The following is a 14,845-nucleotide window of genomic DNA, read 5'->3' as shown; positions in this document are numbered from 1 at the left end:
ATGTTGAGCATGTTGATGAACAAGGGGGAAATTATGAAATTAACATTTAAATTCAGGATGGATGGGCTGCTGCAAATCGGTGAAGGGTGTATTAATCATTAGTTAAAACTAGTGTCTTTCAGACAACTGCAGGTGTGTCACTCCATTTCGTTCCGTTTGCTTCCGTTTTAAAAAAACCCGTTTTGCAACAGAAGTCGCGTAATGAATATATCCCATATCTAGGTCTACACCTATGTTGCGCAATGAGTGTATGGACCATCAATATGGGCTGCAGAAATGCCTTTGAGTATGGGCTGATTTATATCGGCGCATCGTGCGTTTTAAACGTTTTTTTTTTTTCATCTCAAATATGTCTCGAAAGGTAAACGTTTCTAGTCCCGCCCAAACACACCGGTGAATAGCCAACTCTGAATTGAGTCGGGGCGGGCGTCAACTTGACGATGAGGTAACTTTGACTGGGAGAGGAATTCAGAGTTTGGAACAGTGGAACGGGGTCCGGAGTACAAGAGTGCGGAAGTGAAAAGAGCGTTGTTGTGGCCCTAAAGTAAGATATTTGATTAGCATTGATTTATTTACATGTTTATTTTGCCAAAGCTGTACATGCGTTTAACTGAATCCTTGCATAAATGTTTGCGCTCATAGAACAGACTAACAAATTTGGGAGTAACGGATTACATATAAGAGATTACAAAAACGGTCCTTGTAATATATTATCAGCAAAAATATTTTAAATAGATACTTTTGAAAAACTAGATGATTACTTCAAGGATTACTTTTAAATTCAGAAAGGATGTTTGCAAAAACAATCTTTGTGACACTTCTCTGTTTTGTAAATGACACTCAAATTAGCATTGAAAAAAAGGCACACATTTAAATTAGTTCCACCTGAGCGAGTCTGACCACAAGTCAGACACCACTATGATGACACACGAAATGTGTTTGATCGATCGCGGGAGAAGCGCAGGAATAGGCTTTTGTAGGCTACAGTCAAAGGTATGTCTTCCAATGGTGCGACTGATGTCAACATCCAAAGATTATCCAATTTGAATCAACGCTTGGAGGTAAGGATGACAGCAGTGTAGTCTACGGCGATACGGATATCACTTCTTATTGATATCTACACAGCGCATTGATGTGAATCACACTGCTGCTCTCTCATTTAGCTATTTGTGCCTTATGGAATGTGGTTGTTGTGGATGGCTGTTCACAAATCCAAACGTGTATTTGAATACGATAATGGTTGAATTCAAGAAGTTTAAACTGCCCATCAATCATTGTTTTTGAAACCAGTGGACTGCCAGTGAAAAATGCGCTCTTGCAACAGCTGCATAGTGCGGATCCCAGCCTATGGAATAAAAATCGTTTTTTCTCCCCATAGGCCTAATGGACACATGTTCAAACTCGTACACTTTTGATATACTTAAAGGGGCAATATGTTGTTGCTACATCCAATTTTTGACTTATAAATGATGAGCTCATGAGTTTAATTCAACTTTCACACTCCATGAGAACCCAAAATATAACCTTGTTTTTATCCAATGTTTGTAAACATTGTAAATGTAAACAAACACTGTATAGCCTCATAATATGGTTAAAACAATTATTTTGATATCATGGATGGTCAGTCCTTGCATCCATAGCTCTGTCTATTAATCTGAGAGTGGTTACATTTCTCCACGCCCATCCCTCAGCCTACCAAAACAGAGGCGACGAAACGATTTTGTTCTTGTTTCATCGGTGGATTTTCCCTTTAAACTGCTATCAAGATATCAAAGTGTCAACAACAAAAATGTAAACAATAGGCCTATAGCAAATGCAGCATATGGCATAAATTTTTCACATGTAAATAGCACTTTTCAGTAGTGCTCAAAGCATGTCATTCCATGAGCGCAGCATTTCTTTTTCAACTCGAATCAATGAGCCCAATCAGTCCTCCATGACAACAAAATCATAAACAACAGAGTAGGGCTGGCTAATAAATCCTTAGTTTTGGGATTATGCTCAAGCAAAATAATTTGGCTAATCTATACTTCCATATTTCCAAATCCAATTCTTGAAGATCAAGGGGTATAACATTTATTGGAATGACTGGAATTGTGATAGACTTTGGTTTTTAATGTAAATATATAATTTCATTGTATTATTATATGTAGTGGGGAAGAGATTGGTTAGAAGAAGCCTACATAACCAACCCATAAAGTAACATTTAACATCCATATGGCCAGCTATGTAAACTTTAACATTGATTTATCCTGCAATAGATGTAGTTCAATTGGTAACATACATTTTTGTCTTCTTCTAATGCATTTTTAAGGGGAAAGTAATCTAAAAGTAACTGAATGTAATGAGATTACGTTACTGAGTTTGGTTAATCCAAAAGTTACTTTACTGATTACAATTATGGAAAGCCAACTAGTAACTGTAACTGATTACATTTAGAAAGTAACCTACCCATCCCTGCAGACTAATGGGTGATACCTGCATGCTCTGAATGATGTAGGTTATGGAATACATTTTTACATCTGGTTAAATCCACACCAGTAATAGTGATTTGTATGCTACTCAAAATGTGTGGCGTGTAATTAATTAGAAGATTCAAACACAACAATGCAACAACCTATCAGATTGCAGGTGCATATAGCCTTTTCATAATATGGCCAAGAGGAGAAGGGGAAGATAATAACCTGACAGACTTGAGTTTTGGAAATTGCTGAAGCCTTCCTATCTACCACCACACCAGTGGTGGAAAAAGTACCCAATTGTCATACTTGAGTAAAAGTAAAGATACCTTTTATAGAAAATGATTAAAAAAAAGTAAAAGTGAAAGTCACCCAGTAAAATACTACTTGAGTAAAAGTCTAAAAGAGTTTGTTTTCAAATGTACTTAAGTATCAAAGTAAATGTAATTGCTCAAATATACTTAAGTATCAAAAGTATAAATCATTTCAAAATCCTTGTATTAAGCAAATCAGACGGCACAATTTCCTTTTTGATTTTTTTTTCAATGGATAGCCAAGGGCACACTTCAACACTCGAGACATAATTTGTGTTTAGTGACCTCTGCTAGGTCAGAGGCAGTAGGGACGACCAGCGATATTCTCTTGATAAGTGCATGAATTGGACAATTTTCCATTAGGATCCAGCTGCGACATCATCTCTCAGAGCAGTCATCCCTCAGGGTCTCTATGCTGCCACCTACTGATATGTCATCTCTCAGTGAAGTGCATCGCTCAGGAAAAGTGGAGGTGTCGAAAGGAACCATATAAGGAGAAGTGGGGATTTTGAAAGGAACCATATAAGGAGAAGTGGGAATTTTGAAAGGAACCATATAAGGAGAAGTGGGGATTTTGAAAGGAACCATATAAGGAGAAGTGGGGATTTTGAAAGGAACCATATAAGGAGAAGTGGGGATTTTGAAAGGAACCATATAAGGAGAAGTGGGGATTTTGAAAGGAACCATATAAGGAGAAGTGGGGATTTTGAAAGGAACCATATAAGGAGAAGTGGGGATTTTGAAAGGAACCGTATAAGGAGAAGTGGGGATTTTGAAAGGAACCATATAAGGAGAAGTGGGGATTTTGAAAGGAACCATATAAGGAGAAGTGGGGATTTTGAAAGGAACCATATAAGGAGAAGTGGGGATTTTGAAAGGAACCATATAAGGAGAAGTGGGGATTTTGAAAGGAACCATATAAGGAGAAGTGGGGATTTTGAAAGGAACCATATAAGGAGAAGTGGGGATTTTGAAAGGAACCATATAAGGAGAAGTGGGGATTTTGAAAGGAACCATATAAGGAGAAGTGGGGATTTTGAAAGGAACCATATAAGGAGAAGTGGGAATTTTGAAAGGAAACATATAAGGAGAAGTGGGGATTTTGAAAGGAAACATATAAGGAGAAGTGGGGATTTTGAAAGGAACCATATAAGGAGAAGTGGGGATTTTGAAAGGAACCATATAAGGAGAAGTGGGGATTTTGAAAGGAACCATATAAGGAGAAGTGGGGATTTTGAAAGGAACCATATAAGGAGAAATGGGGATTTTGAAAGGAACCATATAAGGAGAAGTGGGGATTTTGAAAGGAACCATATAAGGAGAAGTGGGGATTTTGAAAGGAACCATATAAGGAGAAGTGGGGATTTTGAAAGGAACCATATAAGGAGAAGTGGGGATTTTGAAAGGAACCATATTAGGAGAAGTGGGGATTTTGAAAGGAACCATATAAGGAGAAGTGGGGATTTTGAAAGGAACCATATAAGGAGAAGTGGGGATTTTGAAAGGAACCATATAAGGAGAAGTGGGGATTTTGAAAGGAACCATATAAGGAGAAGTGGGGATTTTGAAAGGAACCATATAAGAAGAAGTGGGGATTTTGAAAGGAACCCAATAAGAAGAAGTGGCGATTCAAAGGAGTCTTTTAACACTAGAAGTGCTGGAATTCCATAACTGCTAGAACTGAAATGACTTGATATTTCAATTATTATTATTATTATTTAAAATATTCAATAATAAATCATGTATTGTTCAAGTTCAGGTATCTAACGTTAGCAAGTATTTACATTTACGAAAAACGTAACGTTACATACATGGTTACCAGTAGGTAACGTTCAAAGACACAGCTCACAATGGGTGAATAGACAGTAAGGAATTTTAGTTATCCCCCAAAAATGTCATCTCTGCAGAACATTAATGACATCCTGAGTGGCACCTTTCAAAACCCACACTTCTCCTTATATGGTTCCTTTCAAAATGTCCACTCCTTTCGAAACCCCCACTTTTCCTGAGAGATGACATTGTAGACCCTGAGGGATGACTGCTCTGAGAGATGACATTGTAGACCCTGAGGGATGACTGCTCTGAGAGATGATGTTGCAGCAGGACCCATCCAACTTTCCAGTCCTGCTAAGCATTCAAAATGTAAGAAATACTTTTGGGTGTGAGGGGAAAATGTATGGAGTAAAAAGTACTGTATATTATTTTCTTTAGGATTGTAGTGACGTAAAAGTACTTAATTAGTACTTTAAAGTATTTTTACTTAAGTACTTTACACCATTTCACCAAACATACCTGTTTCTAGCTTAAAATGAAAAGGTTTGAATTGTTCACAGCTCATTTTAGCACTTCTACCTGCCTACAAAAGCATTTTTTTCACATGGGGAAAATAACACTACCGGCTAGTGCATATGACACATCATTCACATGTCTAATGTTGATCATACTGGGTGCTGTAAAGCTCTCTGCTATATTCTGATTCTGCAGAACTCAGGGGAACTCCTCCAGAAACAGCAGCATAAAGAAGTAGGCTAACTCAGGAGTGAGAATGATGGGTGAGACACCGGTCAGGGAGGATGGCACAGTTACAAGGTCAGCTGAGGTAAGCCATATCCACTGACAGAGCAAAACACATCTTCCTCCTCCCCATATAGGAGTTGGTTACTACACTGAATAAAAATATAAACAACATGTAAAGTGCTGGTCCTGTGTTTCATGAGCTGAAAGAAAAGACCCCAGAAATGTTCCATACGCACAAAAAGCTTATTTCTCTCAAATTATGTGCACACATTTATTTAAATCCCTATTAGTGTGCATTTCTCCTTTGCCAAGATAATTCATTCACCTGACAGGAAGCTGATTACACAGCATGATCATTACACAGATGCACCACTCTAATATGTGGGGCACCTGTGTAATGTGCACTCTAAAATAATGTTATCTTTAGGCCACTTTGTACCATAAGCCGCCTCCAACGCTGTTTCAGAGAATTTGGCAGTACGTCCATCCAGCCTCACAACCGCAGACCACGTGTATGGTGTCGTGTGGGCGAGCGTATTGCTGACTTCAACGTTGTGAACAGAGTGCCCCATGGTGGTGGTGGGATTATGGTATGGGCAGGCATAAGTTACGGACAACGAACACAATTGCATTTTATCGATGGCAATTTGATTGCACAGAGATACCATGACGAAATCCTGAGGCCCATTGTCGTGCCATTCATTCGCCACCATCACTTCATGTTTCAGCATGGTAATGCACAGCCACAGCACAGCCACATGTCGCAAGGTTATGTACACAATTCCTGGAAGCTGAAAATGTCCCAGTTCTTCCATGCCCTGCATACTCACCAGACATGTCTCCCATTGAGCATGTTTGGGATGCTCTGGATCGATGTGTATGACATCGTGTTCCAGTCCCTGAAAATATCCAACAACTTCTCACAGCCATTGAAGAGGAGTGGGACAACATTTCACAGGCCACAATCAACAGTCTGATAAACTCTATGCAAAGGAGATGTCACACCATATGCTGACTGGTTTTCTGATCCATGCCCCTACCTTTAAAAAAAAGTTATCCGTAACCAACACATCTGTGTTCCAACTCATGTGAAATCCATAGATTAGGTCCTAACTAATTTATTTAAATTGTCTAATTTCCGTATATGAACAGTAACTCAGTAAAATCTTTGAAATTGTTGCGTGTTGCGTTTATTTTTTTGTTCAGTATATTCGTTTTTTAATTTTTTAAATGTGTCCTAAGAGGATGAAATCTGAGTGGAGTCTACTTCCCTTTTAAGACCTTGTTAATTAGTTACATTACGTGTTTATCTATAATCAACAATTGATAGTATGTGTAACATAGTCTTTCTTGTTTATATAGTATGTTGGGTCTTTTCATGTGGACGACTGCTGTTTGGACGATCAGATGCAGCAGTTGCACACACAGCTAAAGTCTCTCAAAGTAGGTGCTGGTAGTGACAGGCTAGAAAGCAGCAGCAGTACATTAAAACACATTTTGACTGTTCACAACTTATTATGGTGGAGATGTGGAATTTGTAGACAGCCCGAATGCAAAGGCAAACACGAAAAGCTTTGCCTGAGGTGTTGAAATGTCTTTTTCACAGACATGCAAGAAAAGGAGGCCTGTGTCCCTTAAATTTTCCATCAAAGGGGTGAAGATGTATGATGAAGATGAGACGGTAAGAGTTGAAATTCCCAGTCTTAAAAGACATCAACATAATTTCTTTCCTTTTGTGAATTACTTTCCTCTTCCTTGTCTGTAGACCCTCCTCATGGCCCATGCTCTACGAAGGGTCTCCCTTTCCACTGCCCACTCCACGGACGCCCAGTTCGCCTTTGTTTCCCACAACCCCGGCAGCCCTGATGCCCAGCTATACTGCCACCTTTTCAAGGCTAGGCATGCCAGAGCAGTAAGAACCTGTATTGGATCTTTATCTCCCAAGATGATTGACAAGAAAATCCCTCTGTGTGTCTGTTAAGCTGCAGTTTCTTGTATCTGATTTGTCTCTCTGTTGGTATGTTGTTTTCTCCCAGGCCCAGTTCCTGAACCTGTTGCTGTGCCGCTGTTTCCAGCTGTCCTACCTGGCAAAGCACCCAGAGGAGGCGCGGGATGAGTCTGTCGGCCCACTGCCGAGCCGTGCCCCCTCCCTCCTCAACCAGGGCTTCCCTCTCTGTGTCAGTGCCCTTGTGTCATTCCGAAGGGCCCCCACTCAGGGCTTACTCCCAGGGGAAAAGGTCAGGACAAACTTGTTATTATGTTTTAACTGAATTGTGAAAGTATTATTTCACTGTGCTATTTTTATTTGCTTTGCTGAGCCTGTACATTTTGCTGGCTTAGCAGTTGGCCAGTTAATACTTCCTATGGGTCTTTATTTTAGGTCTTCCCATTGAAGAACAACGGAACAACAACTGAGGAACAACCGAGCAGCCAAGAGGAGGTCTTCAACTCCTCTCCTTCCCTGGTGCGCAAGAGAGCCATCCGCAACAAAGTACTGCGCTCAGGAGCCTATCGCTCCTTCACTTACAGCCCTCACAAACAACGTCCCCTCCAGGATCAGCTAAACTCTCCAGAAGGTGGGCTAAATGTGCAGAGAGCACTTTCAAGAGTGAAACAATTCATTAGGTAATGTTGAAATAATTCCCTAGAGGGACCACTTGGAATGGGATCATCACATGATGCTAAGGAATCTCTCTTCTTATGTGTGAAACAGGGAAGGGGCAGGACAAAATGCCAGTGAGGAGAGCCCGGGCCCCAAGCCTTGCTGAAACAGAAGAAGCTCTGGCTCAAGCAGTGTGGTGTTGGGCTGGCATTGCCACGTGAGTCCTCTCTCTTGCATTTACCTCACTCACACGGATGCTAGTTCCTAGTGTATTTTATGGAGTGTTCACTTGACTGTGGTGTAAAGTACTTAAGTAAAAATACTTTAAAGTACTACTAAAGTATTTTTGGGGGGGTATCTGTACTTTACTATTTATATTATTGCCAATTTTTACTTCACTACATTCCTAAAGAAATTAATGTACAGTTTACTCCATACATTTTCCCTGACACCCAAAAGTATGCGTTACATTTTGACAGGAAAATGGTCCAATTAACACACTTATCAGGAGAACATCCCTGGTCATCCATACAGCTTTTGATCTGATGGACTCACTAAACACAAATGCTTTGTTTGTAAATTATGTCTGAGTGTTGGAATATGCTCCTGGCTAAATGTAAATTAAAATATATATAATTATTATTGGGCCTTCTGGTTTGCTTAAAATAAGGAATTTGAAATGATTTATACTTTTATATTTGAGCAATTCCATTTACTTTTGATACTTAAATATGTTTACAACCAAATACTTTTAGACTTTTACTTACAGTGGCAAGAAAAAGTATGTAAACCCTTTGGAATTACCTGGATTTCTGTATGAATTGGTCATCAAATCTGATCTGATCTTCAGTCACAACAATAGATAAGTCACAACAATAGACAAGTCACAACAATAGACAAGTCACAACAATAGACAAACAGTCTGCTTAATCTAATAACACACAAACAATTATACGTTTTCATGTCTTTATTGAACACACCGCGTAGACCTTGACAGTACAGGGTGGGAAAAGTATGTGAATCCTTGGATATAATAACTGGTTGACCCTCCTTTGGCAGCAATAACTTCAACCAAATGTTTTCGGTAGTTGTGGATCAGACCTGCACAATGGTCATGAGGAATTTTGGACCATTCCTCTTTACAAAACTGTTTCAGTTCAGCAATATTCTTGAGATGTCTGGTGTGAACCATTCTCTTGAGGTCATGCCACAGCATCCCAATCTGGTTGAGGTCAGGACTCTGACTGGGCTACTCCAGAAGGTGTATTTTCTTCTGTTGAAGCCATTCTGTTGTTGATTTACCTCTGTGTTTTGGGTCGTTGTCCTGTCCTGCATCACCCAACTTCTGTTGAGCTTCAATTGGCAGACAGATAGTCTAACATTCTCCTGCAAAATGTATTGATAAACTTGGGAATTCATTTTTCCATCAATGATAGCAAGCTGTCCAGGCCCTGAGGCAGCAAATCAGCCACAAACCATGATGCTCCCTCCACCATAATTTACAGTTGGGGCCTTTTTTTCTCCACACATAGTGATGTGTGTTCCTTCCAAACAACTCAACTGTAGTTTCATCTGTCCACAGAATATTTTGTCAGTAGCGCTGTGGAATATCCAGGTGCTCTTATGCGAACTTTAGACGTGCAGCAATGGGTTTTATTTGGACAGCAGTGGATTCTTCCATGGTGTTGTCCCATGAACACCATTCTTGTTTAGTGTTTTACGTATCGTAGACTCGTCAACAGAGATGTTAGCGTGTTCCAGAGATTTCTGTAAGTCTTTTGCTGACACTAAGATTTTTTTTACCTCATTGAGAATGATGCGCTGTGATCTTGCAGTCATCTTTGCAGGACGGCCACTCCTATGGAGAGTAGCAACAGTGCTGAACTTTCTCCATTTATAGACATTTTGTCTTACCGTGGACTGATGAACATCAGGGCTTTTAGAGATACTTTTTTAACCCTTTCCAGCTTTATGCAAGTCAACTATTCTTAATCTTAGGTCTTCTGAGATCTCTTTTGTTCGAGGCATGATTCACATCAGGCAATGCTTCTTGTGAATAGCAAACTGACATTTTGTGAGTGTTTTTTATAAAGCAAGGCAGCTCTAACCAACATCTCCAATCTCGTCTCGTTGTTTGGACTCCAGGTTAGCTGACTCCTGACTCCAATTCACTTTTGGAGGTCATTTGCCTAGGGGTTCAAATACTTTCCCCAACCGACACTGTGAATGTTTAAATTATGTATTCAATATAGACAAGAAAAAGACAATAATTTGTGTGCTATTAGTTTAAGCACACTGTGTTTGTCTATTGTTGTTGAAGATGAAGATCAGATGAAATGCTATGACCAAATGCTATGACCAATTTATGCAAAAATCCAGGTAATTCCAAAGGGTTCACATACTTTTTCTTGCCACTGTAAGTAGTATTTTACTGGGTGACTCACTTTTTATTGAGTCATTGTCTATTAAGGTATCTTTACTTTAACTCAATTATGACAATTGAGTACTTTTTCCACCACTGTCACTTGATGAGAACTCATCTGAACTGTCAGTGGTCTCTAAATCTTTATCATGTGTTGCAGTGACAGCAGCTCCTCCCTGCTTGCAGAGGATGTCCTGGGGTCGTACCTGCTGTGCCCCCATCCTAAGAGAACTGGCTGTGGCTCTCTCATAATTCGTTTCTCTTCTGGACTGGTCACCCACCTCATAAACAACACCTCCAATGGGAAATACATGCTTGAGGTGAGCAGTCTTGTCAGTTATTCATATTTGACTTGCTTTTAAGTTTAATGTATTTTCCACTAGCAATGTAGTAATTTGTATTTTTTATGTTGTTATACAAGAACTGCCACATAGAATTTAGCACCATTGCTGCCTTGATAGAGCACTGCACCGATATCAAGGGGGAGCTGGACTGTCCGCTGAGTTGTGCCCGTGTGAACCACTGCTATGAGTGGGAGGAGAACCTTGCTAAGGCACTGCCTTTAGCCTTACACCAAGGCCTCAAAAGAAAGAATGCAAAATATACCCAGAGGAAACACTGGGTTTAAAAGTCATTTCTGATCATTGGATTGATCAATGTATCTCATTTTCTAAAAGACACTGACCATATGTTACACTGACACCTTAAATATAATATAATTCATTAACTTGCATGCTTCACTTTTGTTATTGTTTTCAGATTTCTGATAGAAACACAACTCTAACTATCAAATTTACTTCCAGCAGGTGAATTGTGATGAGTAGAGTAACATTTTGACACTTAGCCTCTGGGATGTAGGGCTGTTTTAATGTCAAAAAGCTATGTGTGTTTGAGTATATTCCTCTATGTTTTAGCTGCACCTACTTTACTTCACCTACGTTTCAATGAAATTATTTTAATACATTTTAATTACATTATTTTAAAACGTAGGAATATTACGTGTGTGTTTGTATAGACTATATAGGGACATTTTTTAAGGATTAAGCAGACTAAGGTTTTTTTGTACATTAACTCTGACTCATGTTAAGCTGTCTTTTTGAATTTTAAAGTGTTCTGTGAGAACTAGCAGTATTTCTTCATTTTGATTACAGATAAATGTACTTGCTGAATGAAAGTATATTGTTGTGTTTTATATTTTTAAGCATAATGCATTGCCATATTGTATACTGTAAACCAGGTATTCCCAAACTGGGGTATGCCAAATAAAAATGTGATTCACATATTTAAAAATATATACATATATAAATCTTCAAATTTTCAAACAGTCCATTTATATTTTCCAACAGGGCTATACATTTGGGTGAACTCTTTTTCTCGCCTGAGTAGCCTCGTTTCACTGCCAAAAATAAAATGAAACCATCTAGTGTTCAGCGAAATAACAACACAATGTCAAACACAGGTAGTCCAGTCAAATAATTAACATCCAATCACATTAACCGTTACTATCTCGCGGGAATTCTAGCTAACCTTAACGTATCTGCTGCTCATTCCGTTTGCTTGAAAATTGATAAATGGTTAAAAAAAAATACCAGCAGTACTACACCTGCAAAAGTTGTTCTGCTTCCACGAGCACCTCCAATGCTAGCATCAGTAATTCTACATTTGTTGTTAGCCCAGCTAGCATGGACACTTACAGTTGTGAATCTGATGCAGCTGAAGAGCTACTGCCCACTTACCCGGGAAAGCATCAAACAACAGACAGGGACGTTGGACCATTGAAGAGGCACAAATATGATGAGAACTACATTGATTTGGGGTTCACTTATATTGGGAGTAGTGCCTTTCCTCAGCCACAGTGTGTTATATGTGCAAAAGTACTATCTCACAACTCAATGAAACCTTCACTCTTGTGCAGATATTTAGAAACAAAACATGCCAATTAGAAAAATAAGCCACGGGAGTTTTTTGAGAGAGAATTAAGATGACTTTCGAGTAGTAAGACATGTATAAAAATAACAGATACCATTAATGGTGAGCTACCAAGTGGCTGGGACAGGCAAGCCCCATACTATTGTGGAGGACTTAATTCTTACTGTTGCTGCGGATATGGCTGGGACAATGCTGGTTGGAAAAGGCAAAAAAAATATACAGATGTTTTCATCAAACACTGTTTCATGACACAGGAGATGTTTTGAAACAATTACTGCTTTGCATACAAGCCAGTGAATTCTATGCGTTATAGCTGGATGAGTAAACAGATGTGTTGGGCCTGGCACAGCTCCTGGTATATGTCCGTTATGTTTGTGGGGGGTCAATTAAGGAAGCCATCGTCTTCTGCCAACTACTGGAAACCAGGACAACAGGAGAGGATAATTTTTAAATACGGGACAGCTTTGTGACATCAAATGGACTTTGGTGGTCAAGATGTGTTGGGTATCTGTACTGATGGCACAAAAGCCATTACAGGGAGACATAGTTGAGTGGTAATGCGCATGCAAGCATTTGCTCCCAACACCACTTGGTGAGTACACTGCAGCATCCACCAAGAAGCTCTTGCTGCCAAGGAAATGACCTGACAGCTTGAAAGATGTTTTGGACACTACAGTGAAAATGGTTAACTTTGTTAAAGCAAGGTCCCTGAATTCTCATGTATTTTCTGCACTATGCAATGATATGGGCAGCAACCATGTAACGCTTTCACAACAATCAGAAGTGCGCTGGTTGTCAAGGGGCAAAGTATTGACTGTAAGAATTTTCATAGGTGGAAGAAGGTTAGGACCAAGGTGCAGCGTGGTAAGTGTTCATAATTTTAATGGTAAAACTGAACACTAACAAACGCACAACTGAACCAGCGCCATCAGGTACTAAACAGAAAATAACTACCCACAACGCATAGTGGGAAAACAGGCTGTCTAAGTATGGTTCTCAATCAGAGACAACGATTGACAGCTGCCTCTGATTGGGAACCACACCAGGCCAAAACCAGAAATACAAAACATAGAACAAAAACATAGACAAAATTAACATAGAACGCCCACCCTAGTCACACCCTGGCCTAACCAAAATAGAGAATAAAAAGCCTCTCTATGGCGTGTGACATTGACCCATTTTTTTTCATTTAGAGAAAAGCTTAAAGTTTTCTTTACTGACCATCATTGTCACGTTCTGACATTAGTTCCTTTGTTTTGTCTTTTGTTTTAGTATGGTCAGGGCGTGAGTTGGGTGGGTTGTCTATGTTAGTTTTTCTATGATTTTCTATTTCTGTGTTTGGCCTGATATGGTTCTCAATCAGAGGCAGCTGTCAATCGTTGTCCCTGATTGAGAACCATATTTAGGTAGCCTGTTTTCTGTTGTGTTTTGTGGGTTATTTTCAGCCTTTGTGTGGCTGCACCAGATAGAACTATTTCGGTTGTCACTGGTGGTTTGTATTTTTGAAGTGTTCAGTTCATCATTAAAAAGATGAACACTAACCATGCTGCGCTTTGGTCCTCTCCTTCTTCCACCCAAGACAGCCATTACAATCATTTTCACTTGTCTGACTGCTTGCAAGATGAGTTTCTCACACAACTGGCCTATCTGGGTGATGTTTTATCTCGCCTGAAGGATCTGAATCTAGGATTACAGCGACTCTCCGCAACTATATTCAATGTGCGGGATAAAACTGAGGCTATGATTAAGAAGTTGGAGCTCTTCTCTGTCTGCACAACACACAGGTCTTTCCATCGTATGATTTGTTGTGCGCAAATTAACTCAAGCTTACAGACAATGTCAAATGTGATACAGCGATGCACCTGAGTGAGTTAATTACACAAACAACTGGATTCGTTATCCCTTTCATCCCCTGCCTCAAGTCCACTTACCGATTTCTGAACAAGAGAGCCTCATCAAAATTGCAACAAGCAGTTCTGTGAAAATTGTATTTAATCAGAAGCCACTGACAGATTTATGGATCGGCTGTGCTCAGAGTATCCTGCTTTGGAAAACCGTGCTGTTAAGTCGCTAATTCCCTTTGCAACCATGTACCTATGTGAGAGTGGATTCTCGGCCCTCACTAGCATGAAAACTAAATACAGGCACAGACTGTGTGTGGAAAATGATTTAAGTGTTAGACTCTCCAATACAACCCAACATTGCAGAGTTATGTGCATCCTTTCAAGCACACTCTTCTCATTAACCTGTGGTGAGTTATTCACAATTTTTGATGAACAAATAAGGTTTTATATGTAAGATTGTTAAATAAAGAGCAAAATGATTAATTATTATATCATTATTAATGCCCTGGTCCTATAAGAGCCACTTCCCACGAGCCGGGTTGTGAAAAAAAACACATTCTTATGTTTAATAAATGTATCGTATAGTGTGTGTGTGGCAGGCTTACAACGGTGGCAAAAAAACTACATTTGAGAGTGCGCTGACACTGGCGCAAGAGGGGGTACGCAGCTGGAGGTTGAATGTTTGAAGGGGTACGGGACTATAAAAAGTTTTGGAACCACTATTGTATACAATACCACTCATTCCAGGGTTTTTCTTT

The 14,845-nt window shown here is 39.6% G+C and overlaps 1 protein-coding gene across 3 annotated transcripts; it reads left to right on the top strand.

Annotated features, from left to right (window-relative positions):
• The first annotated feature begins 157 nt into the window (after positions 1-157).
• LOC109890198 (SH2 domain-containing protein 5) lies at positions 158-11,488 on the top strand. Of its 3 annotated transcripts, none has more exons than XM_020482176.2 (10): positions 250-544; positions 5,258-5,372; positions 6,653-6,733; positions 6,897-6,971; positions 7,056-7,202; positions 7,327-7,527; positions 7,671-7,866; positions 8,004-8,109; positions 10,475-10,634; positions 10,736-11,488. In XM_020482176.2, the coding sequence occupies exons 2-10, from the start codon at positions 5,319-5,321 to the stop codon at positions 10,940-10,942; spliced, it is 1,227 nt and encodes a 408-aa protein (XP_020337765.1). In that variant the 5' UTR covers positions 250-544; positions 5,258-5,318; the 3' UTR covers positions 10,943-11,488. The 3 variants fall into 3 exon arrangements, with proteins under 3 accessions (XP_020337768.1, XP_020337765.1, XP_020337766.1); XM_020482177.2 differs by lacking the exon at positions 250-544 and adding an exon at positions 3,763-4,915; XM_020482179.2 differs by lacking the exon at positions 6,653-6,733 and having other exon boundaries at positions 158-544.
• Positions 11,489-14,845: the final 3,357 nt, after the last annotated feature.

Source organism: Oncorhynchus kisutch, linkage group LG5, assembly GCF_002021735.2.
Source record: "Oncorhynchus kisutch isolate 150728-3 linkage group LG5, Okis_V2, whole genome shotgun sequence".
Classification (NCBI taxonomy): Eukaryota; Metazoa; Chordata; class Actinopteri; order Salmoniformes; family Salmonidae; genus Oncorhynchus; species Oncorhynchus kisutch.
Note: the sequence above shows the minus strand (reverse complement) of the source record. Positions and strands in the feature narration are given on the sequence as shown.

Excerpts from the sequence above, each read along its gene's own strand:
- LOC109890198 (XM_020482176.2), top strand. The coding sequence starts at position 5,319 with ATGATGGGTGAGACACCGGTCAGGGAGGATGGCACAGTTACAAGGTCA. Across the intron at positions 5,373-6,652 it reads CAGTTACAAGGTCAGCTGAG|TATGTTGGGTCTTTTCATGT; the intron begins GTAAGCCATATC and ends TTGTTTATATAG. Across the intron at positions 6,972-7,055 it reads TGTATGATGAAGATGAGACG|ACCCTCCTCATGGCCCATGC; the intron begins GTAAGAGTTGAA and ends CCTTGTCTGTAG.